Source organism: Balaenoptera musculus, chromosome 5 (assembly GCF_009873245.2).
Source record: "Balaenoptera musculus isolate JJ_BM4_2016_0621 chromosome 5, mBalMus1.pri.v3, whole genome shotgun sequence".
Classification (NCBI taxonomy): domain Eukaryota; kingdom Metazoa; phylum Chordata; class Mammalia; order Artiodactyla; family Balaenopteridae; genus Balaenoptera; species Balaenoptera musculus.
Window position 1 is genome coordinate 68,553,692 of NC_045789.1, and position 27,305 is coordinate 68,580,996.

A 27,305-nucleotide genomic window follows, 5' to 3' on the forward strand; every position below is an offset into this window, starting at 1 on the left:
TAATCCTACAGAGATAATCAGAAATCAAAGATTAATGTACAAAGATGTTCACTGGACAGTATTTATTTAAAAAGTTAGATAAAATTTAATGAAACAGTAATAACTGAATATGGTTAGGAAAATTATCAATACTAGAGCATTATGAATTAATTAATGGCATGTGAAAGTGGTTATGCTAGTGTTAATTAAAGAAAAAGGGATACTATTTTATATATGTTAGAGTTTCAACTATGTAAAATGTATGTGGGTTGAAAATGATTGAATAGATTGTATTTATCTCTACAAATTAGAGTAAGTGGCCTATACCATTTTTTGTGTTTTCCAAGTGTTCTACAGAGAGCATGTTATTTCACAATCAAAACAAAACAAAACAGGGAATTCCCTGGGGGTCCAGTGGTTAGGACTCCGCACTTTCGCTGCTTACGGCCTGGGTTTGATCCCGGATCGGGGAGCTAAGATCCCACAAGTTGCGCAGTGTGGCCAAAACCAAAACAAAACAAACAAACAAAAAAAACAATAAAAATTGTGTTTAAAACAGTAGGATTAGGGTTAACACTTGTTAGTTTACATCATTATATTAATATTTACATATTTCTACATGTCAGATTATATATTTAGCTATTAATTAAATGAATGTATATCATTTTTCTTCTAGGGAACTAATAGAGGAATTACATCCCATAATTAAAGAAGCACTTGAACGAAGGCCAGAGGTAAGCTGTGTAGTTTTCTAGCATTAAATATTTATTTGGCAAACACTTAAAATTGGCTTCTCTATTCTGTACAATATAACAGAAGTTAGAAGTTCAGAAGTAAATAAGTCTACTGCAGTTTTCAACATTTTAAAAATGTGTAGAACTCTTTCCCCCCCCCCCCCACAAGAGGTCTTACTCAGAAACCCATTCTGTAATGCAGATATTTAATTGCTCTACCTGAAGTTAGGATGGTCAGAGTCTGGATTGGAGCCCTCTAACCTTCTCTGTAAACGACCAGATAGTATTTCCATCTTTGCAGGCCATCCTGTCTCTGTTGCAGCTGCTCAGTTTTGCTGCCTAGACAACTAAACAAGTGCGTGTTGCTCTATAGTCCAGTAAAGCTCTGTTTATAGTTACTGGCAGCAGTGGGTCAGATCTGGCCTGAGGGCTGTGTTTTACCAAGCCCAGGTCTAGATTCCCAAATCTACACATCAGGTTCAGAGCACCTTTCAGAAGCCACATGTCTTTTGGGACAGATGATATGTAATCCATAATTATAACAATTATTCTGCACTCAGATAAAGTCATAGATAAAGGATTGTATGAGCTACAGAGAAGAAAGCCTCTGATTCTGCCTGTGGTGTAAGAGAATGCTTTATAGGTGAAGCATGACATTTGAGGTGAATTTTTGAAGCATATTCCCCAGTGGACAAGCAAGGGAAAGACATTCTAGGTAGAGGAACAGCATTTGCAAACTTTATTTAAAAATTTTGGACATGGCAAATTTTTCTTTGTAATTATGTTATGGGGAAAGTGACTGAATGTTAGGCTGGAAAGCAAAAAAGGAACTATCTTATGAAAGGCTCCTGGTTTCAGCTTTATCCAGTAGACCAGTGGCAGTGCCCCATATGGCAGTGGAATGTGAGAATTAGCCGGGAGAGCTTGCTAAAAATTATAGATTCCTGGGCCTATTCAATGAGAATCCCTGGAATAGAACTCAGAAATCTATTTTTTTAAGCACCTTAGATGAATCTGATGTAGAACATTGAATGAGAGTCACTGCTATTAATGTTGGAGATCCTCTGAGGAATTTTAGCAGGAGAGGGAGATGGTGACAATAGCTACTATTTTTTTTTTTTTTTAATTTATTTATTTATTTATTTTTGGCTGTGTTGGGTCTTCGTTTCTGTGCGAGGGCTTTCTCTAGTTGTGGCAAGCGGGGGCCACTCTTCATCGCGGTGTGCGGGCCTCTCACTATCGTGGCCTCTCTTGTTGGGGAGCACAGGCTCCAGACGCGCAGGCTCAGCAATTGTGGCTCACGGGCCTAGTCGCTCCGCGGCATGTGGGATCCTCCCAGACCAGGGCTCGAACCCGTGTCCCCTGCATTGGCAGGCAGATTCTCAACCACTGCGCCACCAGGGAAGCCCAATAGCTACTTTTTATAGGGACCTTAAAACAGCATCTGTAATTCTTCACTCCTCCTTTGTAATTCAGCCCTGTGGAGTAGTGATAGTATCTCCATTGTGTAATTGATTAATTTTTGTTTCAGAATGATTGTGTGGTTACAGTGCAAAAATGATTTATTAGAGCGAAGTGGAATTGGAAATAAAATTAAGTAGCAGTATTTGTACTTACAAATTTCAGGGCAAAAAGTCCTCTTAGCAGGTGAATAGATATGCACAGTGATGTGCCTTGAAGGTGTGATATATTTTGAGAGCATTAGACTCACAATCTTTCTATGGACACAAAATGAAAACAGGTCGACTAAAACTTTGCAAAAATCCTCAAAGACGGTTAAAAACCCATTTCATTCAATATGAATTGCAGCAAACTTCATAAGAGCTAAAAGAAACAGTAAATTTAATGAATTGGTTACCCACAAATTGGCCTGCTTTTGGAAGGCAGAAAACTGGATTGTGGACATGAAAGTGAATGACTGATTTTTAATTGCTCTGTATTATGAAAATTATATCATAAATGACATAATGAGCTATAGAAGAAAGTGCTATAGGAGATTAATTATATCTTACCATTATATGAGTTTCTGTTAGAAGCGGAATCAAGTTGTTACAGCTATTACCCTAGGCATTAGTACTTTGGCCCTAGTAAGACAAACATTAATTCGTGCCATGATGATCAAAGAAATTTGTTTTTGTTTGTATTTCTGTGTGTCAGAATTAATTGTTAAGTGAAAAACCATGGCATGAGCAAAATCTGTGGGGTTTCTCAGTCCCCTTTGTGATATTTTCCCTGCCCTTCTGTCGTATTATTTGGGAGTATCTTAGGGATTCTTTACCGTCCAAAGGGAAGAGTTTACTAACTGTTTCAGTTCCTCTAAAGTTGTCAGATTAGCAAATCTGACCTAAAAGTAACTGCAAAGTGTAGAATTTTATTTTCTCCCCTCATAAGTGTTAATACTGCGTAAAATGTCATTTGATTTTATTTGGCTCGTGAATTTCAAACTATCCACACATACCTTTTTGATGCAATAGCCACCAGAGTGCCCCAAATCTACCTTGCACAAGCAAAATAATGAGCCCCCAAACTCTAAGACATTCACATTATTCTTTCCAAGTTACGCCAGCAAGTTTTCTGTCAACTTCCTTGAAGGATTTTTTAATTAATATCTTTGTTATCTTTGGAATAGAACATGAAACGACGCAGGCGTCGAGATATTTTACGAGTACAACTGGTACGAATATTTGAACTGCTGGCAGACGCCGGTGTCATTAGTCACAGGTCAGTATTGGATTTTGATTTTTAGAACTTTTTTAAAACTAGGGACCGTAATATTTTTCTCTAAGGAAATACAGAAAAGCACCTTTGCAACAACAAAAAATCTGTACCACTATAAACATTATTTACCAAAGATGCATCTGGTACATTAACCCATGGCTAAAAAATGTATTGAAGATCTACCACTGGTACATACTGCTTCAGGCAAAAATTGGGTGTAATGTTCTTATGATTTTAATATTTTGGGGGATCTAGTTATCTAGGCAAGTGAACAGTAGCCTTTTTTTTTTTCTTTTGGTGTCTGATCTATGTCTTACCTTGTTCTTAAGATCTATTTCTTCTGGAGTTGTAAAAATCATATATTTAAAGGCTAAACATTGTAAGGTTTGCAGATTTATTTCAATCAACTATTAATCTATTGTGCTGAGAAAAAGTATGAAATCCAAAACCATAATTCTTGTTTCCACCCTTTACAAATAAAAAACATAAAACCTGAGCTTATTGTTGACACTAAGACTATCCCCTCGAGGAAAATTCGATCAGCTTTATGTTGAGAAATAACTATTTCCTTAGGAAGGTAATGTTGTTGCATGACCATTGAAGGAGGGAAAAAAAATAAACCTGACCATTTCCAAAAAAGATAACTGAAAAAAGATCCTGAAGAAAAAAATAGTAATAATCAAACAAGTGTTGTATTTATTGTTACTTTACCATTTGTCCTGATCATTTTTTCTCAGTGTGCCTAACACCTTTCATATTTAGCATCGAGTGCTTTTGACAAGTGCTTTCAAAATATAGCTTTAATCAAAGAGAATTTAAACCATTGATTTACTATTATAGTAAATGAAAAGCAAATGAAAATAAAGAAAAAAGAAACATCACTTTTTTTTTTTTTGTCCTCCACAAAAATAAAACAGTGGAAGTTTAGCCAAAGTGAATTTGACACTTGCTGAGCTTGATGCAAAAAATTAACCTAATACACATCTGAATCCTTTTTTTCTTGATTGCTTTTAATGTAATGTTAGTAACACAGTTGCATGTTTTGTTTTTGGATTTGTCTTTTTTTTTTTCCCCCAAGAGAAATCAATATAAAGTTACCTATTATGGACTATTATGGACTTTTTATTTTCTTGCTTAAGGAAAAAAAGATGAATTCTGAATGGCAAGACAGCAGGGATCTTTAATTTGTTCACCCAATCGATCCTATGTGCCTGATTCATAGTAGGTACTCAGAGTTTATTCTGGGCCAGGTTACAATCTACTAAATTGGTTTCCCAGCCACTAAGAAGTCATGACCCAGAGTTTAAAAAACATTCGTTTAAGGAATAAAGGAAAAAATTTCATAGTGAATACATTCAACATATTTTTATTGTTGCTCCTTTCTCTTATTTTCATGGCTGTAGGATATTTATAAAAAACTATTCGCAGCTATGAAAGGCATACTTAAAGTCATACATTTTAGAGGTATTTTTCAAATATAACAAGGAGAAGTTAACCAAATTACTAAAATGCTCTGAAGTAGCTAAAGGTCACGTGCTTAATAACTGATGGAATAAGACTGGAATCCAGGACTTGTGACTAACCAAACGATCCCCTTGCAGTCAGTAGGCTTCAGGCCCGGGACCTTGGCCTCAAAGAGAATCTTACTGTAGAGATTCTTGGGGCAACTCCCAAAGTCTAAATAGAAGATTTGAAAACCAGCTCTCTTACTTGAATTCTCTTAAATTTTTGTATCCCCGGTAATACCTATGCCAGAATCTTGCTGAGAATAAGTACCTAATGGATATTTGATTGATTATGCTAAAGGCATAATATGAATATGTGGGGCAACTATGCGAACATATAGGATTAGTCTTTCATCTCTCTACCTTCTAAACTGAACCTCCCTACCCCATGTGTCTCCTTATTTCTTTATTTTAAAAAGCAATATATTTTGATGGAGAGAAAATAACATTTAGCACTCACAATAGGTGATTGAAGTTGGATATGGAACTGAATAATGTAAATTACATTTGCAGTTCCTTGATTATGAAGCACCATGTATTTTTATATTTCACTAAGGCAAAATCATGTTCATTCAATTTTTTTTGTAAGTTGCACAGTGCTACGGCTATGCAAATTTTAATATATATTATTCTGATTTTGATTATTAGGAATTTATTTTGACTTAAATTATAATTTAAAATCACATTTTCTTTACCATGTATTTTCTTTAATATTTTCAGTGCAAGCGGTGGCCTTGATAGTGAAACACATTTCCTCAACAACACTTTATTGGAATATGTAGATTTAACTAGACAACTCCTGGAAGCAGAAAATGAAAAAGACTCTGACACACTGAAGGATATACGATGCCATTTTAGTGCCTTAGTGGCGAATATCATTCAGAATGTTCCAGGTACGATTTTTTAGCTCTTCAAACCATTAATGAATATTAAGGGACCATCGTATTTTTTTCTCCCCCTGAGGTTTTGTAATCTATGTTGACAAGCAACTTGTGAACATATGAAAAATATGTCAGGGTAACACGGATAGCAAGAATTTGTTTTACCTTTGAATTAGTATCAATGACTAGAAATCAAAAAGCAACCCAACATAGGTTTTCAGCGACAGTCAAGACACTAACAAAAATTTGAAGAAATCAGTAGAATAAACTCTTGGGACAAACTTGTTCCAGACACAATGAGCGAAGAGCATAATGCTCCAAGTGGTATTTGAGAATAGAATTAACAAGATACCTTTGACTAATGGGAGAAGGGTATAGGCACAGAAATAGAGTATAATAAGGATACAGTGTGACTCATGATTCCTTTAACAGATGTGTGCCTATTATTGAACACATACTACGTTCCAGGTACTGGTTGAGGCAGCAGGAAGATTACTATGTGCAGTTGCATTTTAAAAAGTCATAAATACAAGTGTAAAAATGTGGTTATAGCCTTGGTTATAAAATGTAAATACAAATGTTTCTTTTTCTTTCTAGAAAAGAGTTAAAGTTACTTTGTTACCTTAAAAAGTATATATGCAAATAGTTGACTTTTAAAGTAAGACAATGGTTGTATTTTATAGGAGGGTCCTGTAAGCACTTCTTTAGATACATTAATTTCAAGTGCAGAAAACCTATTTTGAACTTTAGGGGCAAATGATGCTATATAGATGAAAAGAGCATTTTTTTCCTCTAAATTTTCTGATCTGCAGCTCACTGATGTAAAGATGTAATTTAGTCCATTACTCAACACTTGTCTGCAACTTCCACATTGGTTCATTACGGTACTATTGAGTTTCTTCCACAAGAACTGATGCAGAGAACTTGTAGAATAGATTTTTAAAGTGGAAAGAATCCTTGGAAATCATCTAAACCAGCAGCAAAGGGCAGCAGAATGGGTTTGGACTCCAGGCCTCACACTTTACTACAAGCAGATCAGCTCCCCTGTTGTCTGTTATGTATATCAAGATTCCATGTAATGATCCTTTTATAGCTGAAAAGAGCTTATATGGTCCAAAGCCCTCTCTTACCAGTGAACCAAGATCCAGAGGTATGTTATGTTAATGTTTCGGCAAGGTTACCATGTAGCCAGCAACAGCCCAGGGAGAAGCAGGGTCCCGACTCTCAGCTCTGTGCCAGCCTTCAGGCGGCATTGTGACTGCCGTGAAATTCTGCTTGCCAAGATGCCGTATTTCATATAACGCTGCATCTCACATAACACTGCAGTACATGATGACATACACTGCAACTTTGTTTCTGTTATTTGCATATATATAAATAATTTCTGTTACTCTGGAGGTTTGCGGTAGGTTAAAATGAAAGCTTTTGCTTTCTTTTTTTATAATATATATTCAATAATGAAGTTGACATGCGTATTAAGGAAAAAAGAAATGGAAATAATTTTTTCTACCTATTTTTTATTTACAGTACACCAGAGAAGAAGTATTTTTCCTCAACAGAGCCTTCGTCACAGTCTGTTTATGCTGTTCAGTCACTGGGCAGGTCCTTTTAGCATCATGTTTACGCCCTTGGACAGATACAGTGATAGAAATATGCAAATTAACAGACATCAGTACTGTGCACTAAAGGTATTTACCTAGAAATCTGATTTCTTTTTTCTTATGTTAAGAGTGGAGTTAAATTTTTTTGTCTCTCAGTGCCTGGTGTTATAAAAAGGATAGGGATTTCTTCAGAGTACCTGAGAGTATTAGAATATACATCTGCCTGCTGTATTCAAACATTTATACTGTAAGTTTATTTAAATGTATAAAATACAATGCAAAAAAGTTCCAGAATCTACCAAAATTGGAAGCCATTCTCTTAAAGAACTGAGGATTGCCTCAAAGAAATACCTACTTTTTTTTCCTACTTAAGTACTTTCTCTTGGTCTTTTTTTTTTCTCTTCTCCTCCAATACTGTTCAAACTCCATGTCTTATCTGGTATCACGATATTTACATACTACTCATAGTAAATTTCTTCATTTCAAAAGTTACTATTTTGCTTTTCTTTATAAAGAAAAAAATTAACGATATTGTGGCTACATAAGCATGAGTAAAATATCCTGCCTCTTCTCATTAAGCAACCAACATTTAACCTCTTAAATGTTTTAAATGTAATTCTAATATTATTGTTTGAAGGCTATGTCTGCTGTACTATGTTGTGGCCCTGTTGCAGATAATGTAGGACTTTCATCAGATGGATATTTGTACAAATGGTTGGATAACATTTTGGACTCTCTGGACACAAAGGTACTTATGACAGTTCCCTTAAAATTCTATAATAAATTGTCATTGCATTGTTTAGAGTTATTGTATGGCCCACTGAACATGTCTTTTTAACATAAGATAGGTTACAATTACAGGCAAAAAAATATATTATGTAAAATTAAGTAGGATACCATAAACTACGAGATTTGTAATTCTTATTTAGTACTCACTTGAATAATTTTAATTTCCCTTTTATATTATAGGATTAATACAGTAGTGTGTATATATATATATATATCACAATAGGGTTCTAAGTCAATAAAAGAATATTAATTGTGGAATACATTGAGCTCCATGGAAAAATACATTGTTTGCTATGTTTAATTGAATTTTTTTTGACCACTCTCCAATTAATCATTCTTTCTTGACCTCCTTACTCTCATTCTGTACACACACAGACTTCACAATTTCAAATAGGACTTAACATTTTTTCCCCTCAGAATAATTTTTCTATTGGGTTATCAAAAACAAGAATAAAGCTTGATAAAAATAACTGGAGAGGTTAATAACTCACTTTCCTGAAAGCACTTAATCACTGTTCATATTCATCAGCCACCTCCGGGGCTCTGCTGGAGAAGAGAATTGTACTTCTAAGAGTCTTATATAAAAAGCAGGAGACCAAGCATAATTTTTCCACGTTGGTTTTTCTGCTGGCTGAATAAAATGAGAAAGAGTTGAACAAAAGGAGGCTTGAGTTTCGTGATTCAATACAGTGAATATATGCACTATATTATTTTAATTAAAATGTAGAGGAGTAGACAAATAATATATCCCTTTCTCTGTTCTGGGCAATTTTGTGACCTTTACTTAGGTTCATCAGTTGGGCTGTGAAGCAGTTACATTACTGCTGGAGCTGAACCCGGATCAGAGCAACCTGATGTACTGGGCGGTGGATCGCTGTTACACTGGTTCCAAGAGAGTGGCAGCTGGCTGCTTTAAAGCCATAGCTAATGTATTCCAGAACAGGTGCTCTAGATACTACTGTCTTTCATATTTTTTTTAGCTTTTCTTAAAAGAGAAAACGTGTCCTTTTGAACTCAGAAATAATAACGAACCCGTATTTTCTTTCCTTAAGTGCTAACAAAATTTAACCAAATACGGATAATGATCCCCATGCATCTGTTGTACCTATTGCCTTAAAAACAAAAACAAAAACACCCCAGTCATCTCATAGGCTTAGCAGCTGCATGCCTGTAGCCTTCCCTTTATATCATGTTTATTAACTGGTGTGAAAGCCTCTAAACATTATTTTACCTAACATGTAAAATTTGTCCCTAGGGATTGTCAGTGTGACACGGTGATGCTTCTCAACCTGATACTGTTTAAAGCCGCTGATTCTTCTCGAAGTATCTATGAAGTTGCTATGCAGCTTTTACAGGTTTGTAAACAAATGTTAATTAAAATATAGTTTTGCTCGGGATTTAATGAAGCATAATAATCTATTCTTGCCTTGAAAGTATGCTAACAGTCAGCTTTATTTTTAATAGTGGGGTATGGTGTTAATTCCTGATTACCATTAGAAATAGAAGAGTAAAATAATATGGGTCATTTAAGTCTATAAATCATGCAAACTACTCAGAAGTGTCCTGTAGGGGATTATGTATGATACCCCTCCCCTTCCCGCAACCCCCCTTCCGCTCACCTGTGTGTGCCTCTGTGTGTGTGTGTGTGTGTGTGTGTGAGTGTGAGTACTTATAAAAACTGAGTGGTTAAGGCCTATGTGTGCATTTAACTATTTCTGTTCAGCAGATAAGAATAATGCGAGTCAAATTTTTTTTTGAGAATCAAGTGAAAAGTAATTAGCTCTTTTATGATAACCTTTTATAATATTTCTTTATTAGACTGAGGAAAATAACCTAGAAAGTTGACTTATCAAGTGTGGATATATGATTATATCCATTGATAATAGGGTGTGGTTCTTCACTCTTAACCAAGGGTTAAGAATGGGATTCAAGGAGATGCACATTTTTCCAAAGGGTTTGAAGTGGTATTGAGGCTGGTAGGGACCATCTTAGGAATTATACCCTAATGTCTTTAATAATTAAGAAGAAAGTTGAGTAGTGTAGCTCTTTGTATAGTGTAATGCCAAAAGAATTTTTAACTTACATTCCATATTTAATCTGTTATTAAACAAGATAGGTTTGAAGAATTTTTTTTTCAAGTATACATGTTTTTATATAGTCATAGTTTTGAACTGGAAAAGTGGTAATCTTCTTTAAGTAATTGTATATTAAGTTGCTGAAGTTATTTTCAAACTATGCTACTGGCATTCAACACAGGGAATGCAAAGCCTTGTAAAGAGTTACAGATCTTTTGCAAACATTTCTTGGAATTACAAATTAGCACCTGAAAAACTTTACAACATATATAACTATATAACTTTTAAACTAGAATATTTCTTGGGAGAAGATTTTATGTTTTTCATTATAGCTGAAATTTAGAGGACCCATAAAATCTTAAATTAATGGATTACATTCTTGTAGATCCTGGAACCGAAGATGTTTCGCTATGCTCACAAATTGGAGGTTCAGAGAACAGATGGGGTACTCAGCCAGCTGTCTCCTCTGCCGCATCTGTATTCTGTTTCATATTATCAGTTGTCCGAAGAATTAGCAAGGGCATATCCTGAGCTAACTCTCGCCATATTCTCAGGTATGATCATTGAACTGGTTAATAGTTTTTCTTTAGCAACCATTTTGAAAAAAACTACTTTTAGGAAATTTAAATATATGAAATTTGAGGTTGAATCAAAACAAAACACGTCTTTATATAAGAGAACTTTTTTTCTTTAGTATGAACTCTTAACACTGATCTACCATGATATTGGGGTTGCTTATTAAAAATCTCTGCAAGGATTCTAACTTTGGCCTCCATTCTCCACCTTACCCCAGCTTTAAAAAAAAAAAAGGTAGAAGGGGGCTTCACAGGCAATTTAAAAGTATTTCTTTAGTAGACATAGAACTTCCTGAATCTTCTGGTATGCAGTTTATCTTGTGTATTGGTCTGTCTTTAATAATAAAAATGGACAGGGATAGAGATACAAGTTTCTTTCTATAAGTAAAAGCTCTAATTTTAGGGAAAGGTCCTGCACTGCCTTAAGCAAAACTATTGCTAGGAACCCACATTGCTTTCTGGTCCAGTTTCCTTTCCTTGTGGGGCAACAAATATTCTTGCCAGGAGTTTTGAAAACATCAGGTCTATGTGTCAGGCAAGATGTCCTGTATATCTGGGCCTCCCAGGATTTAGATTTAAGATAATTTGGGGGTTCATCCAGCTTAACCTCTGGCCAATGAGCACACTATTGCAGATGCCCCCATGGTGCTTTATCCTTTAACTGAAAGGTTTTAATTATAATATTTACAAAAGACACTCAGCTAGTTTTTCTGTTCTTCATCTGCAGCAAGATCTTGTTCTAATCCAAGTACTAGAAATGCACCAAAATTGGCATGCAGGGAATAACAGGGTTCTTAAGTGGATCCTTTCCTTCATTTGGGCTCAAGGCGTAGAAGCCTTAGCCTTCTTTGCACATCTTTCCACAGTACCTATTTTAGTGGTGGAGATAGTTTGATTCCCATCCCTAACTGACCTGAGTGGGGAAAAAACAACTTCAGTTCTCCTAACGTTCAGTTTTTAAAGCAGCTCACGTGTTTGGTTTGCACTGATAAATGGCAGCAGTCAAGCCCCTTCCTTTTTCCCAGCTCCCACAGTCCTGACAGCCCTTTCAAGATGGACGTGGTTGGTCATCAACGCAAAGTACTAACCACTGTCAACACTAATTTTGCTGCTGCTGGGCTTCTTCGGGAGGCTCCAGCACAGAAAACAGAGGAGTCCTCTGAGTCTCAGAGGTCATGAAATTGGTCAGGATGGCAGTGGGTATTGCCATGGCCCCGGCTGCTATACGCACTTACAACCTCCTGGCCAGGATCTCTTCATTCAGCTACTTTCAGAGCTCCAGGTCTAATATTTCATAGTCATGGCAATAACATTGACCTATTAACAGAAGGGCTTCTTGTAAAAAGTTAGAATTGAGCATAAATATGTGCAAGGCACTGGGCTGAGCAGTTCACTGGTACTGTGTTGAATTTGCACAGTAACCCCATGATGCAGCTGTTTTTGTTACCTTCTTACAGAATAATCAGTTGAGCATCAGAGGTTGACAGGTTGGCCCTAGGTCAACCTGTAGGTATGTGGTAGAGCTGGGATTCAAACCCAGGTGTGTGTGATTCCAGAGCCAAGTTCCAAATCACTATGCTTCCGTATTTATTCCTTCTAATGAGTAAATAGGTATAAGACCTAGTGGGCAAAACGGGACTTGAGGAGAAAGAAGGTTTGTACTTTAAAGTGATTTATGGAAATTAAATAGCATATAAAAACTCACAGGCTGGGCTTCCCTGGTGGCGCAGTGGTTGGGAGTCCGCCTGCCAGTGCAGGGGACACGGGTTCGAGCCCTGGTCCGGGAGGATCCCACATGCCGCGGAGCAGCTGAGCCTGTGCGCCACAACTGCTGAGCCTGCGCTCTAGAGCCCGTGGGCCACAACTACTGAGCCTGCGTGCTGCAACTGCTGAAGCCCGCGTGCCTAGAGCCGGTGCTCCACAACAAGAGAAGCCACCGCAATGAGAGGCCTGTGCACCACAGCGAACAGTAGCCCCCGCTCAACGCAACTGGAGAAAGACCGTGCGCAGCAACGAAGATCCAGTGCAGCCAAAAATAAAAATAAATAAATTTATAAAAAAAAAAACAACAAACTCACAGGCTTTGGAATCGACCTTGTATTTGAATCCTCTGCCACTTGATCATTGACCTTGGGCAAGTTACTTGGACTGTCCGCTGCACAGGTTTGACATGAGCATTAAATGAGATGAATGTAAAAGTAATAAGCACATCATAGGCGTCTCCCCTAGATAAAACCGAAATATGTGAGATTTTTCATGGGTCACTTTTAAATTAATCCATGTATAAAGATTGCCTTTTATCTTATAATTACATTTAGTTATTTATTTGGTAAAAAGCATACATAGTAAAATTTACCATATTAATCATTTTAACTGTACAGTTCAGTAGTGTTAAATATATTTACATTGTTATGAAACAGATCTCCAGAAATTTTTCATCCTGCAGAACTGAAACTTTATACCTACTAAACAGTAACCACCCTTTTCCAGAACTTCCCCCAGCTCCTGGTAACCACCATTCTGCTTTCTATTGCTATGAATTTGACTCTGTTAGATACCTCATATAAGTAGAATCACACAGCATTTGTGGCTTTATGACTAGCTTATTTTACTTAGCATCATGTCCTCAACATTCATCCATATTGTAGCAAATAACAGGATTTCTTTCCTTTTTAAAGCTGCAGAGTATTCTATTATATGTATATACCATATTTTGTTTATCCATTTATCAATCAATGGACATTTGGAGTGCTTCCGCTTCTTGGCCATTGTAAATAGTGCTGCTATGAACGTGGTTGTGCAAATATCTCAAGACCCTGCTTTCAATTCTTTTGGATACATACTCAGAAATGGAATTACTAGCTCATATGATAGTTCTGTTTTTAATTTTTTGAGGAGCTCTTATACTGTTTTCATAGCAGTTGCACCATTTTACCATCTCACCAATAGTGTGCAAACATTTATTTTTCTCAACCGCCAGAGATATTTTATAGAAAAGGTAAGTGTGTGATATATGTTAGCTGTTATCTTTTCTTTATGACGTCATCAATGTCAAATTCATTAAAAGGAGAAACAGTGCTCGTAATTCTTAAATGTAATGAATAAAATCTGGCTTGCTGTTTTTTAAGAATTAAAAAGTTAAATTTAAAAATTAAATTTAAATTCATTACAAGTCAAAGGAAAACCACAGTTACATCAGTCGTTCCCTCTTTGACTTGTTCTTAATTACAGAGATAAGCCAGAGAATTCAGACAGCTCACCCTGCTGGGAGGCAAGTGATGCTGCACTACCTGTTACCGTGGATGAACAACATCGAGTTGGTGGATTTAAAACCGTTGCCCACAGCAAGGCGGCATGATGAAGATGAAGATGATTCCTTAAAAGACCGAGAACTTATGGTGACGAGCAGGCGCTGGTTACGAGGAGAAGGCTGGGGATCCCCACAAGCCACTGCCATGGTTTTGAATAATCTGATGTACATGACAGCAAAGGTAACATGGTTTTTGTATTTGCAGTTGCTGGACAGAATTACCGAGTTAGGAGTAAACAGGTTAGAAATAGACAAAGAGATTAGATAATCCTGTGGTAACCAAACATGTATGTGTTATCAATAAGTTCCTTTCTTTAAAAAACTTCTCATTAGATATAAAATATCTTTTTTTTGGTGGGGGGGGAGCTAAAATCATATGTGCTTAATGATACTTGTGTTTAGATTTGTTGAAAGAAATGATTGTTCCTCTAAAGTGTGGAACAGATTAAAGCTGTCTGTAACAGCGTTATTTTCTAATATTTCATGACATGGCAAGTTAGATATTGAAAAGACAGCTGTTCCTAAAGTGTGTGCTGTGTTTCCTGCCTCTAGTATGGTGATGAACTGGCCTGGTCGGAGGTGGAGAATGTGTGGACCACGCTCGCAGATGGCTGGCCAAAAAACCTGAAAATAATTTTGCACTTTTTGATCAGCATTTGTGGAGTGAATAGTGAACCAAGCCTCTTGCCTTACGTATGTGTTCAAGTTCCTTTCCTTTTTATTTATTTTTTTAATATATATATTTACCCAGTGTCTTGTGATGTCAGAGTCTGGGCAAGCAGTAGACCAGCAGAGGCAAAGCAGGGGCCAAGATGAGGAAAATCAGGAAATAGCACATGGATTTATCCATTGATTCATTTAACAGATATCATCTGGCTTTACTACAGGTTAGGTGTTCTTCTAGGTTCTGATGGATGCTACAGATTTTATTCTTTGAACCTACACCTAATTTATTTAATGAATAAATCTAAGTTAATAAAGTACAGTCATGGTAAGGGCTACAAAGGAAAATTGCAAGAGTCCTGAGAGTGGATAACTTTGGAATCACCACTGTCTGGGAGGATTAGAGATGATACTGGAGAGAAAGTGATATGGAAGTGGAGAGATGTTAGTAGTGTTTCCTATCAGGAGTTGGCATTGGGATATTGGAGCAGGATGGGAAGTGAGAGCTCAGTGCCTATGGAATCGTGCCCTAAGGCTTCTAGAAGCAAGGAAAAGCGCGATAAGAGATATACAGTGAAGAATATAAGTCTTTGCCTTCTAGAGGGAAAGCAATACTTAAATCTGCTCAAGTTAAGAGAACAGCGTGAAACTATCAAACATGAAGGTTAAACTGAATATGCACACATGCACGCAAACACACGTGTGTATATGTAGATATAGCTATCAGTGGCATGGTAGCATCTCCTTAAAGTATGTCCACAGAAGACTAGCTCTGCAGAATGTTGCTCTGAAAGTTCTTATGGATCCTACTTTAAACGAACCAGTTAACTTGATTACTGAAAGCACTGTTCTGAAGGCATGTCACAAGATTAACCTTCAATGAGAAGCACTTAGAGAAAGGTGGGTGTTTGGTACCAAAAACACCATCACACATTACCTCTTGACCACACGTCCTAATGCTCTCCCTCAGGCCCCCTGCCCTTGAGCCACGCTGACCCCGCTTGCTGTCCTGCTTTCTCACCGGGCATCCCACCCGGGGGCCTTGGTACTTACTTTCCTCTCTGTCCGAGACAGCCACATGGCTCACTGCTGTACCTCCTTCAGACGTTTCCTCAAATGTCAGTTCTCAGTGATACTTTTGCTGGTCATCTTGTCTAAAACTGCAAATGCCCTGCCCCCCACACGTACGCTCTTCTTTTCTTTTCCCTGTTTCATTGATTTTCCTAGCATTTATCATCAAACTTGTTACATATTTTACCTCTTTGGCTCATAACTTTTGCCTCAATCAGTCCAGTGGATTGTCAGCTCCTTAAGAGCAGGAATTTTGGTCTGCTTAGTTCATTGCCTTCTTGCCAGAGCCTGGACTAGTGCCTGACACATAGAATCTTCCCCTTAATCGGATGAATGAATGAGTGAGTCAGGGCTGGCACTAGAAACAGGCATGAAGCTATAATTCTAAGAAGCCAAGATGAAGTTCAAGGCATAGCCATTTGCCAGAAATATTAAAAGAGCTATTTTTAATGACAATAATAATAATTTCTTAATTGTCATTTCTTAAGCACTACTTAGAGGCCAGGCACGGTATAAGCACTTCATCTCCATTACTTAATTTCCGGAAGAAATCTGTGACCTTGCTAAGATTACTGCAGTTTTACAGATGAATAAAATAAGGTAGAAAGAAGAGTAATTTCCTCAAAGTCGCACAGCCATTTAGCTCTATCTTCGTGGAGCTGGAATTCCAACCCAGAGCTGTTGGTGAAAAGTCAGTGAAAGCTTCTGGGACAGGCAGTGAAGCTGGAGCGGAGATGGGGCTTGAAGACCTGACAGGATTAGAGTCAGGAGCGTCAACTCAGAGGTTCTGGATCAGAGCAAAGGCACAGAGGAAGAAACGTGCTTGACGTTTCCTGGGTCAGAGGAGACTGGACTTGGGAACAGAGAATTAGCAAATAGAACAGCTTGGAGAGCTCAAGAGCTGTGTGGAGGACAGTCAGTTATCATTAGGGAACCGTTATCAGATTTTTGGTATGATGTGATAAAGCATGTTGTAAGATTTGTCCGGGGGTCATCTAATAAGACAGAGCTTCTCACACGTCTGTATGCACGTGAGTCGTCTGGGGATCTTGTTCTGGTTCTGAGTCTGGAGGTGAGGGTGAGGCCTGAGATTCTGTATTTCTAGCAAGCTCAGATGACGATGCATGTTCTACAAGGACCACATTTTGAGTAGTAAGGATTAAAGTAGGGAGAAAAAAGAGAGATCGCTTACTAACCGATCAGCCCATTTCAATAATACATGTTACTAAAACATACCCATAAAGCATACTACTGGAAAGTTTTTTTCACTTACTTAACTCGTACTGTGTACTAGGCCTTTTTTTAAAGTGCTTTATAAATTTTAATTTACTTAATCCTAACCACCGTATGGAGTAGGTGACGTCCCTAATTGCAGAAGAGAAAACTGAGGGGAACTTTCCAGATCGCCTAGCTAGTAAAAGTTACATCTACACTCCAATCCAGACTGTGTCGTTGGAGTTCTAGTTCAGTTCTAGATTCTCGCTCTTAATCTCCAGTCTATACTGCTGGTTGAATATAGAGAACGGGGAAGGCAGAATAAGTGATGAATCCTGGGTATGAAGGCTGGCTGAATAAAAATATGAGGAAAATCTTAGGATGATATTAATTGAAAGTTTCCGTTGAAAGAGAAACTGATTTATAGAAAGGCAAGTTATCTTTTGCTTTTCTAAAAAAACCCCAAAAAGGTAAAGGAAGTAGATAACTTTATGGACACCATTAAACAATACATTTAGGTCATCCTAATTAGATACAATGTTGAGGGTTAGAGGGAAGATAGAACAGTACTTATAAAGCTGATTAATGTCTGATTGCTGATCAGTGTCTATTCAAATTAAGATTGTGCTTATTCATCTACCGCTTAAAGTTGAGCTTACTCTGATAAAATTTGTCTCAAGACAAGTTTGTGAGATAAAAATTGTGCTTTTTCTTTTCCGAACAATTTCTTTTGTGACAGGTGAAGAAAGTTATTGTATATTTAGGTAGAGACAAAACAATGCAGTTGCTAGAAGAACTGGTGAGTGAACTACAGCTGACCGACCCTGTCAGTTCAGGCGTCACTCACATGGATAATCCCCCATATTACCGCATCACTTCCAGCTATAAAATCCCTTCTGTCACCTCAGGTGAGAAGTCATTTAAAACTGACTACTTTGTATAAAAAGAGAAGCTTTCCATAATTGTTCATTTTAGCAAGCGTTTGCTTTAAACATCATCATAAAGAAAACAAGCAAACATGAGTCATATATCTAATTAACCGGACAAAACTTTGTAAATCCTCATATGAGTAAAGAAGTTTGACAATGTAAGGATTCAAAATGTGATAAAGGGAAGCATACTTACATACTTATTTAGAACTGGAATATACATTTATATATCTCTACACAACAAATGCTTTTTTAAAATGACTATAATTAGTATGTAAATATAGAAAATGCTCACTTATTGAAAATTACTGTGTAATTTCATATTATAATTATTTGGGCATGTATTATACATAGTATCCAATCACATGAGTGTATATACTTTTATGTATACCCATATACTTATAGTTATTGTAATATTTCGAGTTGAAGAAACTACGTCGCTGAGGGAATAACTTTCATTGAAAATCAGTATAATATCTGGGCTATTGTAGATTAAATTTCTATGAACTTCTTTGCCATTCAGTTTATATTAAATGTTTTTGTGATGTTAATAACATTGTATAATTAGAAATCTCTCATACTATATCTTTATAATTTATTTTTGTCATCTATTTTCATCTTTTTGTTATACTTTCCAAGAGGTTTCTAATAATGCTTCTATTGAATTTTTCATATCTGCTAGAATGTTTTTAATTCCAAAGAGAGGTTTTTTAATTAGAATTTTTTTAGGAGCATCCTATTCATGTTTCATGGTTGGACTATCTTCTGTATATTTGATAAAATATTCTAGCAGCGAAAGTTCCTATTTTCTTTATATTACTGTGTTTTTGTTTTGGTTTGTCTTAGTAAAAGCTTTCCTCAAAAGCCTACCAATTCTGGATCTGTCTTTTCATAAACAGTTCATTTAACAGGCATATTAAAAAGTTGATTGGTTGTTCTGTAGGTATATACAGAACTTATTTTGTCCTTTGTTGTATGATGATTTCGTCGATACAAGTATACATAGGTCTTTTCCCTTGCAGTAATCAGATTCCCCAGAGAAAACTCTTCTAGTCCTCTGCCTAGAGTAGAAGGTGTAGGGGTGTGTGTGTGTGTGTGTGTGTATACCAATACATATAATCCATACATACACACACTTGCACAGAGTCTTCAAGCCTTCTGGTAGCCCATGGTGTGAGAAGGGTGCAGGGGGATCCAATGGCAAATTTATGTATGTATGTATGTATGTATGTTTTTGCTTAGTCTTCGTATCCTCAGTAAAGTACTTCCTCCTTCACCTGTATGTGGTGTGCCCTCGTCCAGAAATCCTCTGATATACTCTCATCAGAAAAGACTTCTGGAAGTGAGGCGAGAGAACTACCCAGTTACAAGAGGCAGAGGGGTAGATCTTGGGAGCCAGCTACTTACGAAAGAGATTTTCAACCATTCTTGCCATTTTTAGCACCTCCTTCAACCCCTACTTCCAGAGGTACTTGATGCCACTAATTCCTGACCTTTTGGAGGTTCAACACTATAGATACGGAAGCTTCTTGTTTCCTCCACTAACAGCTCTGGATTCAGCCTTCTTAACACTTGATTACTTCCTGTCCATTTGTTTTCCAGTATCCATAATTTTGTTGCTGTTGTCTCCTTACCCTCTAGGTCGTTAAGAGTACATTCCTTTTTAAAAATCACCTTCTTCTCATTTTAGTGGAGTTTTGACATCTATAATTTGAAATCTTTTGTTCTTATTGAGCTATCCTAGGCTTTAAATTCATAGATACTGTTTTATTTATGATTACAGGAACTACTTCTAGTAGCAATACAATGGTAGCTCCCACGGATGGCAATCCCGATAATAAGCCCATAAAAGAGAATATTGAAGAGAGGTAAGTACTTCTCTGTTCTTCATTAGCCTGTCAGTTTGACATATACAGATTATCATCAGCATAAATGACAATTTCTGCATTGGAATGTATATTTCATTGTGTTAAAATTCTAGTGAGGAAATATATTTCCATATTGGAAATTTTCCACATTGACTATTTTAACATTAAAGATGCTGGCATGCTAGATTTTTTAATATGCACTAATGGATGAATAGGTAGAGTATGGTCAGTCACTTTTTGTGTTGCTACATTGTTAAACTTTTCTAAATGGGTATTTACTCTGCCTGTTTTATATGGAATAGGTTTCATCAGCACATTATTATCACAACAATTTAAGAAAAATCTTCAGGTAGAAATAATTGACTTCAAAGCTTAAGCTTTTGAATTGTAATGTGGAAATTAACATATATCATAGTAAACTTTAGTATTTTGTGTACTGTGTTCTTTTTTAAGCATAGAACGTAAAACATAAAGTACAAATACCACTTTACCATGACTGTGACTAACTCAATGATCATTCCCATAGCTATGTGCACCTAGACATCTACAGTGGACTAAACAGTCATTTAAATCGTCAACATCACAGACTAGAATCTCGATACAGTAGCAGCTCTGGAGGATCTTATGAAGAAGAAAAAAGTAATACATTCCAAATGTTTTTTTTTAATAACTGCAATGGCAAGGTGTATTATCATTATATTAATGTTAATAAATATATTCTTCCCAGAAATTGTTTTTAAGAAGGGTGTTTAACTGCCACTAGTGGTGTTCCAACATAATCTGAAATGTCTTGATTTTAAGAAGCAACGTAAGTCGGGGAAATATGTTTCAAAAGCACAGGTTCCCTGTAGATAAATCAAAAGGAACATAAGAATTGGTTCTCAAGAAGCATCATAGAACAAACATTGACCAACAGGCTGCTTTTTTTAACAGATTTGAACTTTCGTGGGATTCACATTTTACTAAAACGTTCTCCCTCGCAATTGCAAAATGAATAATGTGTCCGAGTCTCATTATAACACTAAGGTAGGGTAGTAGAATAGAAGCACAAGCCTTCAGACTGGAAGGGACCATGAAGATGATCTGGTCCAATCTCCTCATTTTGCACACGATGGAACTGAGGTCCAGAGAGGTTAAGTGACTTACCCACGTCACACAGAACTCACATTTCCTGATGGCCTTTCTTACTGCACCCTGCAGCCCCACTGTGGTAGAGCAGATTTCCTTTGAAGATGGGTTTGTGTTGGCCCTATCTCAGGAAATTTAGAACTGAGTAACTTACCAGAAGGCCCTTGTTACAAGGCAGCTTTACCTATAATGTGGTCTCATAGCTTGGACATCAATTGTGGAATCCTGATGAAGTGCTCATGTAGTTTTGCTTTGATTTAAAGGATGGAACCTGAATTGATACCTCTTTTCTCTCTCTGATTTGCTTAATCTGATAATATTTGTACCCATGTCTACCTAGCAAACATATGTCCAAATAGTGGGAAATTCTTTTTATCACTTTCCAGTGCTATAAATAGTTGGTGTCTTACTAGAGTTTGCTTATATTGGCGGAAAGTAGATGGTGTAGACAATGAGATCATTTTATCTTGATAGGTGACTCAATGCCACTTTATTCTAATTGGCGACTGAAAGTGATGGAGCATAATGAAGGAGAGCCACTACCCTTCCCACCAGCGGGAGGCTGCTGGTCACCACTGGTGGATTACTTGCCTGAAACGTCATCACCTGGATTACCTCTTCACAGGTGGACCACAGTGTCATTCCTATTTCATATGAGCCAAACCACTGCTTAACACTTCCAGCTTTCTTTACGCTGTCCGACAACACACAACATAAGCAACCTTCTTTCTTTTGAGACTGCAACAAATTCGATCCGTGCGTTTAGATTTTAAGAAATCTAAAAACTCACACTTCTCACTGTTTCCAGTTAGTATTACTAAATCTAATTCTGCTGCTGCTGCTTTTCTGGGTGTCTGGCATAGTTACTTGACCTTTCTGGGACCCAGTTACTACATCTGAAAAATATTATTTTACGGTAGTAGGCACTATTATTTTGAATTGAGTTAAGTTGATGTCTACTCAGCAAAAATCACAATAGAACAGTTACTGCATTCTTTTGAAATGTATTAATGTACCAGACATGTACTGAACACCTACTATGTGGCAAGCAGTGTGCTAGGCCTTAGGGTTGAAGATGAAGAAAATATGGCCCTTGACTTCAAGGAGCCCTTAGCCAGATAGGTTTTATCTAAAACTATCATGTAACGGTTTCTTCAGCTGTATTTCTTTTCTTCTTTTTTTCTTGAGAAATTGTATTTTTTCCATAAAAGACAATATTAAAATCTTTAAGTAATTTGCATAAGATTTTCTCTAGGTTTACTCTAGTGACACATGAATAATGCTCTTGTTTGTCATAGGTGTAACATAGCCGTCATCCTTTTGACGGATCTCATTATCGATCATAGTGTGAAGGTGGAATGGGGAAGCTACCTCCATCTTCTTCTTCATGCAATCTTTATAGGTAATACATATTCGGCGCTAATTCCTTCATTTTATATTTTTGTGATAATTGAAAGTCAGTATGTTTGTTTGCTTTTTACACGTTGCATTTTATTTTATTTTTTAGTTGAGGTAGAGTTGATTTATAATATTAGTTTCAGGTGTACAAATAATGATTCAAAATTTTATAGATTCTAGTTCATTTATAGTTATTATAAAATATCAGCTACATTCCTTGTGCTGTGCAATATACCTTTGTACCTTATTTATTTTATATACAGTAGCTTGTATCTCTTAATTCCCTACCCCTACCTTGCCCCCCTGCTTCCCTCTCCTCACTGGTAACCAACTAGTTTCTTCTTTATATCAGTTAGTCGGCTTCTGTTTTGCTATATTCACTAGTTTGTTTTATTTTTTAGATTTCACTTATAAGTGATAACACACAGTGTTTGTCTTTTTCCGTCTGACATTTCACTGAGCATAATACCCTCCAGGTCTATCCATGTTGCTGCAAATGGCATTATTTCATTCTTTTTTATGGCTGAGTAGTAGTCCATTGGGTACATAGACCACATTGTCTTTATCCATTCATCTGTTGATAGACACTTAGGTTGCTTCCATGTCTTGGCTGTGGTAAATAATGCTGCTGTGAACATTGGGGTGCATGTATCTTTTCTAGTATTTTTGTTTTCTTTGGATATATGCTCAGGAGTGGGGTTGCTGGATCATATCGTTGCTCTATTTTTAGTTTTTTGAGGACCCTCCATATTGTTCTCCACAGTGGGAAAGGAGATATGGTTTCAAGAAAGTCTCTTCATATTTCTCTTTCTCTTTCTATTTTCTGTATGTTATTTCCATGACACTTTTTACCGTGATTCTTGTGGTCTAGAGCAGAGTTATTCCTAGCCTCTCCTTTAACCACAAACAATTCTGTTATACCCATTCCTATCATACAGCCTCTCCCACTGCACACAGAAACACACATACCCTCCAGTAGGAAAAACTCTGTAACTGTAGCAAGAGTAAAATTAATTTATTTACCTCTGGGACTGGGAACTTTCCGAGTAAATGGAAAATTGAGACGGGTACTTAGTGTTTCCCAAAAGAATTAGATTGTGGACAGTCTGATTATTACAGCTAAAACTCCACTGTGCCCTCTGTAACAAACATGTGGGATCCATCACATCAGCAACACTTCTCATGCTTGTAGGATTGCTCTCCTGAAGCAAGTCAAAATAGCCATCTTCTCCTAAATTTTCCTGATATGTACACATATTATATAGGTACTACTTTCTTCTTTCAGTGAGCAAACATCTCCTGACTTTCTATTGTGTTCTAGGCACAAAAAATGCTTGCCTTTAAAAGTTCATTTACATCTAGTGTTATGTAACAGAGTAATAGTTTCTAAGAGATTACTAAATTTTAGATATAAAACACACTGGAAATTTGTCTTGATTCTCCCTAGTCCAGTAGGACAATAGGCTATTGTAAAAGTGTATACACACTCTAGGCCAATAAAGAACTTGATTGATGTACTGTGTCATCTTTCACAAAATATTTTATATAATTTCTGCTTTTCTTTTTAAAATACGAGTTTGATAACAAGAATACTCATTATTTCTCTTTACTGATGATGATTTTCTACTGTTCTCTTTAGGGTTTGACCACTGCCACCCTGAGGTGTATGAACATTGTAAACGCCTGCTTCTGCACTTGTTAATAGTAATGGGATCCAACAGTAACATCCGAACTGTTGCTTCTGTCCTTCTCAGGAACAAGGAGTTTAATGAGCCCAGGGTGCTTACAGTCAAACAAATTGCACACTTAGATTATACTTTCACAGGTATTTGCTTTAAAAGTACAGTTTGAAACTGGAACCGTACTTCGTTAATTTGGGATCCTGCATTAGAGAACATCAACTGAAGTTGAGATATTAGAGAATATTTTTTAATGTAGTTTTATTATTTTAAGTACCATTGACATTATTTATTAATTCATAGAAGAAGGAATTAAACTTGGAGTATTTGTATCTCTCTTACCTTTAAGGGTCTTTGTCATAAAAATGTTAAACTCTCCACATGTAAGTTAAAGGTACAATGAAAGAGTGGCTTAATTTGTTGAGCACTGGTTATGACAAAGATGGTGAACTTGTATTAGATTCCCCCTACTCTCAAGATCTGAAAAATTGACAAAGGAAGACATTTAAAATTTCAAAAAATTTTTTATTCACTCAGTTATACTGATTGCACTTAAAATGTTGTACATCTTGAAGTCTAGTAAGTTCCAAATTATGTATTTTGAAATAGTGAGGTCCAAATTAATGAGACTTTAATGTAAAATTTATTTCACTGTTGATGTGAATTTGGTTTACTTTTCAAGTTATATTTTCTTTTTCCCTAATAGCCCTAACTTATTTATTACATTCATCAGTGTCATCAGGTTTATAATAGATGATGTAGAAAATAATTGGTTTTTAAAAATTGAAATAAAATTACTTTTTTTTTCCTAATCATATAATGCCAGATACAGGGTTAATACGTTTTAAAGTTACTTACTTAAGCCCTGTTATTTACTTAAAAACCTGTAGTTAGTGAGAAAACATCTATTAGTAAACTTATTTGCCTTTTTAAACCATGATTAAAAGATGAACGGAATAAAGTTTACTGCCTTTTTTATGTTAAAACATTTCTATTCAAAATTCCATAGTTTGGTGTTTGTTTTTAAGGCTCCTTTTGCTATTTTGTAAATGTGGGCATTAGTAATAACCTTTAGAATTATTTAATAATTGACATAATAATATTACAAATAAACTTTAAAATTTTCCTTAAGTAAAGTGAAGCAGAAAGCATAGAATCCTTAACATAAGAAATTAAAAACCAGTTCTCATTATAGAAGTGTGAATGGCAACCTATGTTGAGGAAATATGCCACAATATTAGGAAACTGACAATTTCAACTTTGTTCAGCAGATGGCAGCACAGGACTGCATAGTAAGTCCAAATCGTTAAAGTTTGACTGAGAGGCTCCGAAAACAACATTTGCTCAAAAACGCATTCAGTGTAGTTGGGCGCTTGTGAGGCTCACTTCTTTGAGGGTTGTGGGAAATTGCTTACATCTGGGCATTCACGCCCGCGTCTCTTTCAGCAGGTGTTAGCGATTTTATACCTGATTACCAGCCCTCCCCCATGACCGACTCAGGGCTCAGCTCAAGTTCTACCTCCTCTAGTATCAGCTTAGGAAATAACAGCGCTGCCATTTCACATCTGCACACCACCGTCCTCAGCGAGGTCGACATCTCAGTAGAGCAGGATGGAAAAGTCAAAACCCTCATGGAATTCATTACCTCAAGGTAACATTTGCAGCTCCTACCATTCCTGACACATAGCTGTGTTAAGTCGTTGTTTCATTTGTCAGCTTCCGCGAGCCCTATTTTGTTTTCCGAAGGGTCATTGATTTGGAATAGGCAGGTTTGTGTTGTGCAATATTTAGAAAATTTGATGCAACCAAAGACTTTCTTCTTTTGCTCACACTGTTATACCTAAGGAGGGCCTTAATCATGACTAGATACCAGGTACCCAAAGAGGATACAGTATTATCTGAATATATATTCTGCCTTCATTAGCTACATTAACATTCAATCTTCAAATATTTATTTATGGCCTACTCTTTGCAAAAGCACTATAAGTAAAGAAGAAACGTAGGTGGGGAGAAAGGGGCTAGTATACCATAGCAAGAGCAAAATCACAGAGGTGTGAAAAAACAAAGTATATTTGGAACTGGTGAGTAATCCAGCCTGAGTTTAATGCGGAGGAATTGCTAGACAAGCTGGAGGGCCGTGAAGCCCTGGCCGGAGGTTATAGATCTTTTAAGAAAGGAGACGTTAGCAAAAATCTTTGAGCTGGATGGGGAGGGTGGAGGACCCAATTAAATAAATGTGTTGAGAAAATCAGTCTCATAGCAAAGTATGTGATGAATTAGAGGTGTTAGGGACTAGAGGCAGCGTGACCACATCTTTTTTCCAGGGCACTTCGGGCCTGTGGCAATAAGGGGCCTAACCCTTACTAACCAAGCTGGTGAGTGCAAAGATATTTTAAAGAAAGAATCGACAGGTAGTTTTAACTTATAAATTATTTTATTTGCATTACAATCTAAATACAGTCCAGCCTCTACAAACTAGACTGTTTTGACCTGTAATACCTAAGCAGTAACCAGTACTCTTCTCACTTGGCAAAATTTGCCATCTTTTCCTGCTACCTCTGAGAGAATTTGACTGTAACAGTGGAAGACTTTGAAATTATACGTAACTTGGATCTTCCTGTACTTGCTCTAGATCATTACATATCCAAGTACATAAATAGTAGCAGTAGGCTGTGTGACATGCTGTTTGATTTCTTCAACTACTATCCTTTCTAAGTGCAAAAGCACATTTTAGGTGAGTATGAGTAAAACTTAATTAAGTTTAAAAACCAAGGGAATCATGTCTGTTCTCTGTTTTCAGAAAAAGAGGGCCCCTTTGGAACCATGAGGATGTTTCTGCCAAGAATCCTAGCATAAAGAGTGCTGAGCAGTTAACTACATTTTTGAAACATGTGGTTTCTGTTTTTAAGCAGTCAAGCTCAGGTATCCTTTAATAAACATTTCAGATAGTATTTACTTTCAAGCAGATCTTTTAGTGTGATGTCAAAACTTCTGATAATGTTTAGCAAAAAGTTGACAAGCTGACATGTCTAAATTTTCAAAAGTTTTAGACAGGTTTTCTTTTTTAACTTACTAGTGAAAACAGATTTGTTTTGGTTGAAGAAAAATTGTTACTACTTAAAAATAAGAATGCTACTTTGACGCTCTGGGGTTCTTAGTTTGGTGTAAGACGGCATAATAAAATTAC

At 36.6% G+C, this 27,305-nt stretch overlaps 1 protein-coding gene across 5 annotated transcripts in view; it reads left to right on the forward strand.

Annotated features, from left to right (window-relative positions):
- Positions 1 to 27,305, forward strand: part of FRYL (FRY like transcription coactivator) — a 242,319-nt gene that overhangs the window by 167,809 nt on the left and 47,205 nt on the right. For 4 of the 5 annotated variants that reach the window (XM_036852364.1, XM_036852360.1, XM_036852361.1 and 1 more), the window contains 18 exons: positions 656 to 713; positions 3,343 to 3,434; positions 5,657 to 5,829; positions 7,345 to 7,505; positions 8,056 to 8,166; positions 8,996 to 9,150; positions 9,463 to 9,562; positions 10,668 to 10,836; positions 14,089 to 14,348; positions 14,720 to 14,860; positions 17,856 to 18,024; positions 19,829 to 19,913; positions 20,440 to 20,552; positions 21,516 to 21,666; positions 22,340 to 22,443; positions 24,079 to 24,264; positions 25,565 to 25,769; positions 26,919 to 27,040. In XM_036852364.1, coding sequence (XP_036708259.1) covers positions 656 to 713; positions 3,343 to 3,434; positions 5,657 to 5,829; positions 7,345 to 7,505; positions 8,056 to 8,166; positions 8,996 to 9,150; positions 9,463 to 9,562; positions 10,668 to 10,836; positions 14,089 to 14,348; positions 14,720 to 14,860; positions 17,856 to 18,024; positions 19,829 to 19,913; positions 20,440 to 20,552; positions 21,516 to 21,666; positions 22,340 to 22,443; positions 24,079 to 24,264; positions 25,565 to 25,769; positions 26,919 to 27,040 — 2,555 coding nt within the window. The remainder of the gene's footprint in view (positions 1 to 655; positions 714 to 3,342; positions 3,435 to 5,656; positions 5,830 to 7,344; positions 7,506 to 8,055; positions 8,167 to 8,995; positions 9,151 to 9,462; positions 9,563 to 10,667; positions 10,837 to 14,088; positions 14,349 to 14,719; positions 14,861 to 17,855; positions 18,025 to 19,828; positions 19,914 to 20,439; positions 20,553 to 21,515; positions 21,667 to 22,339; positions 22,444 to 24,078; positions 24,265 to 25,564; positions 25,770 to 26,918; positions 27,041 to 27,305) is intronic. The other variant, XM_036852365.1, reaches the window with a different exon arrangement.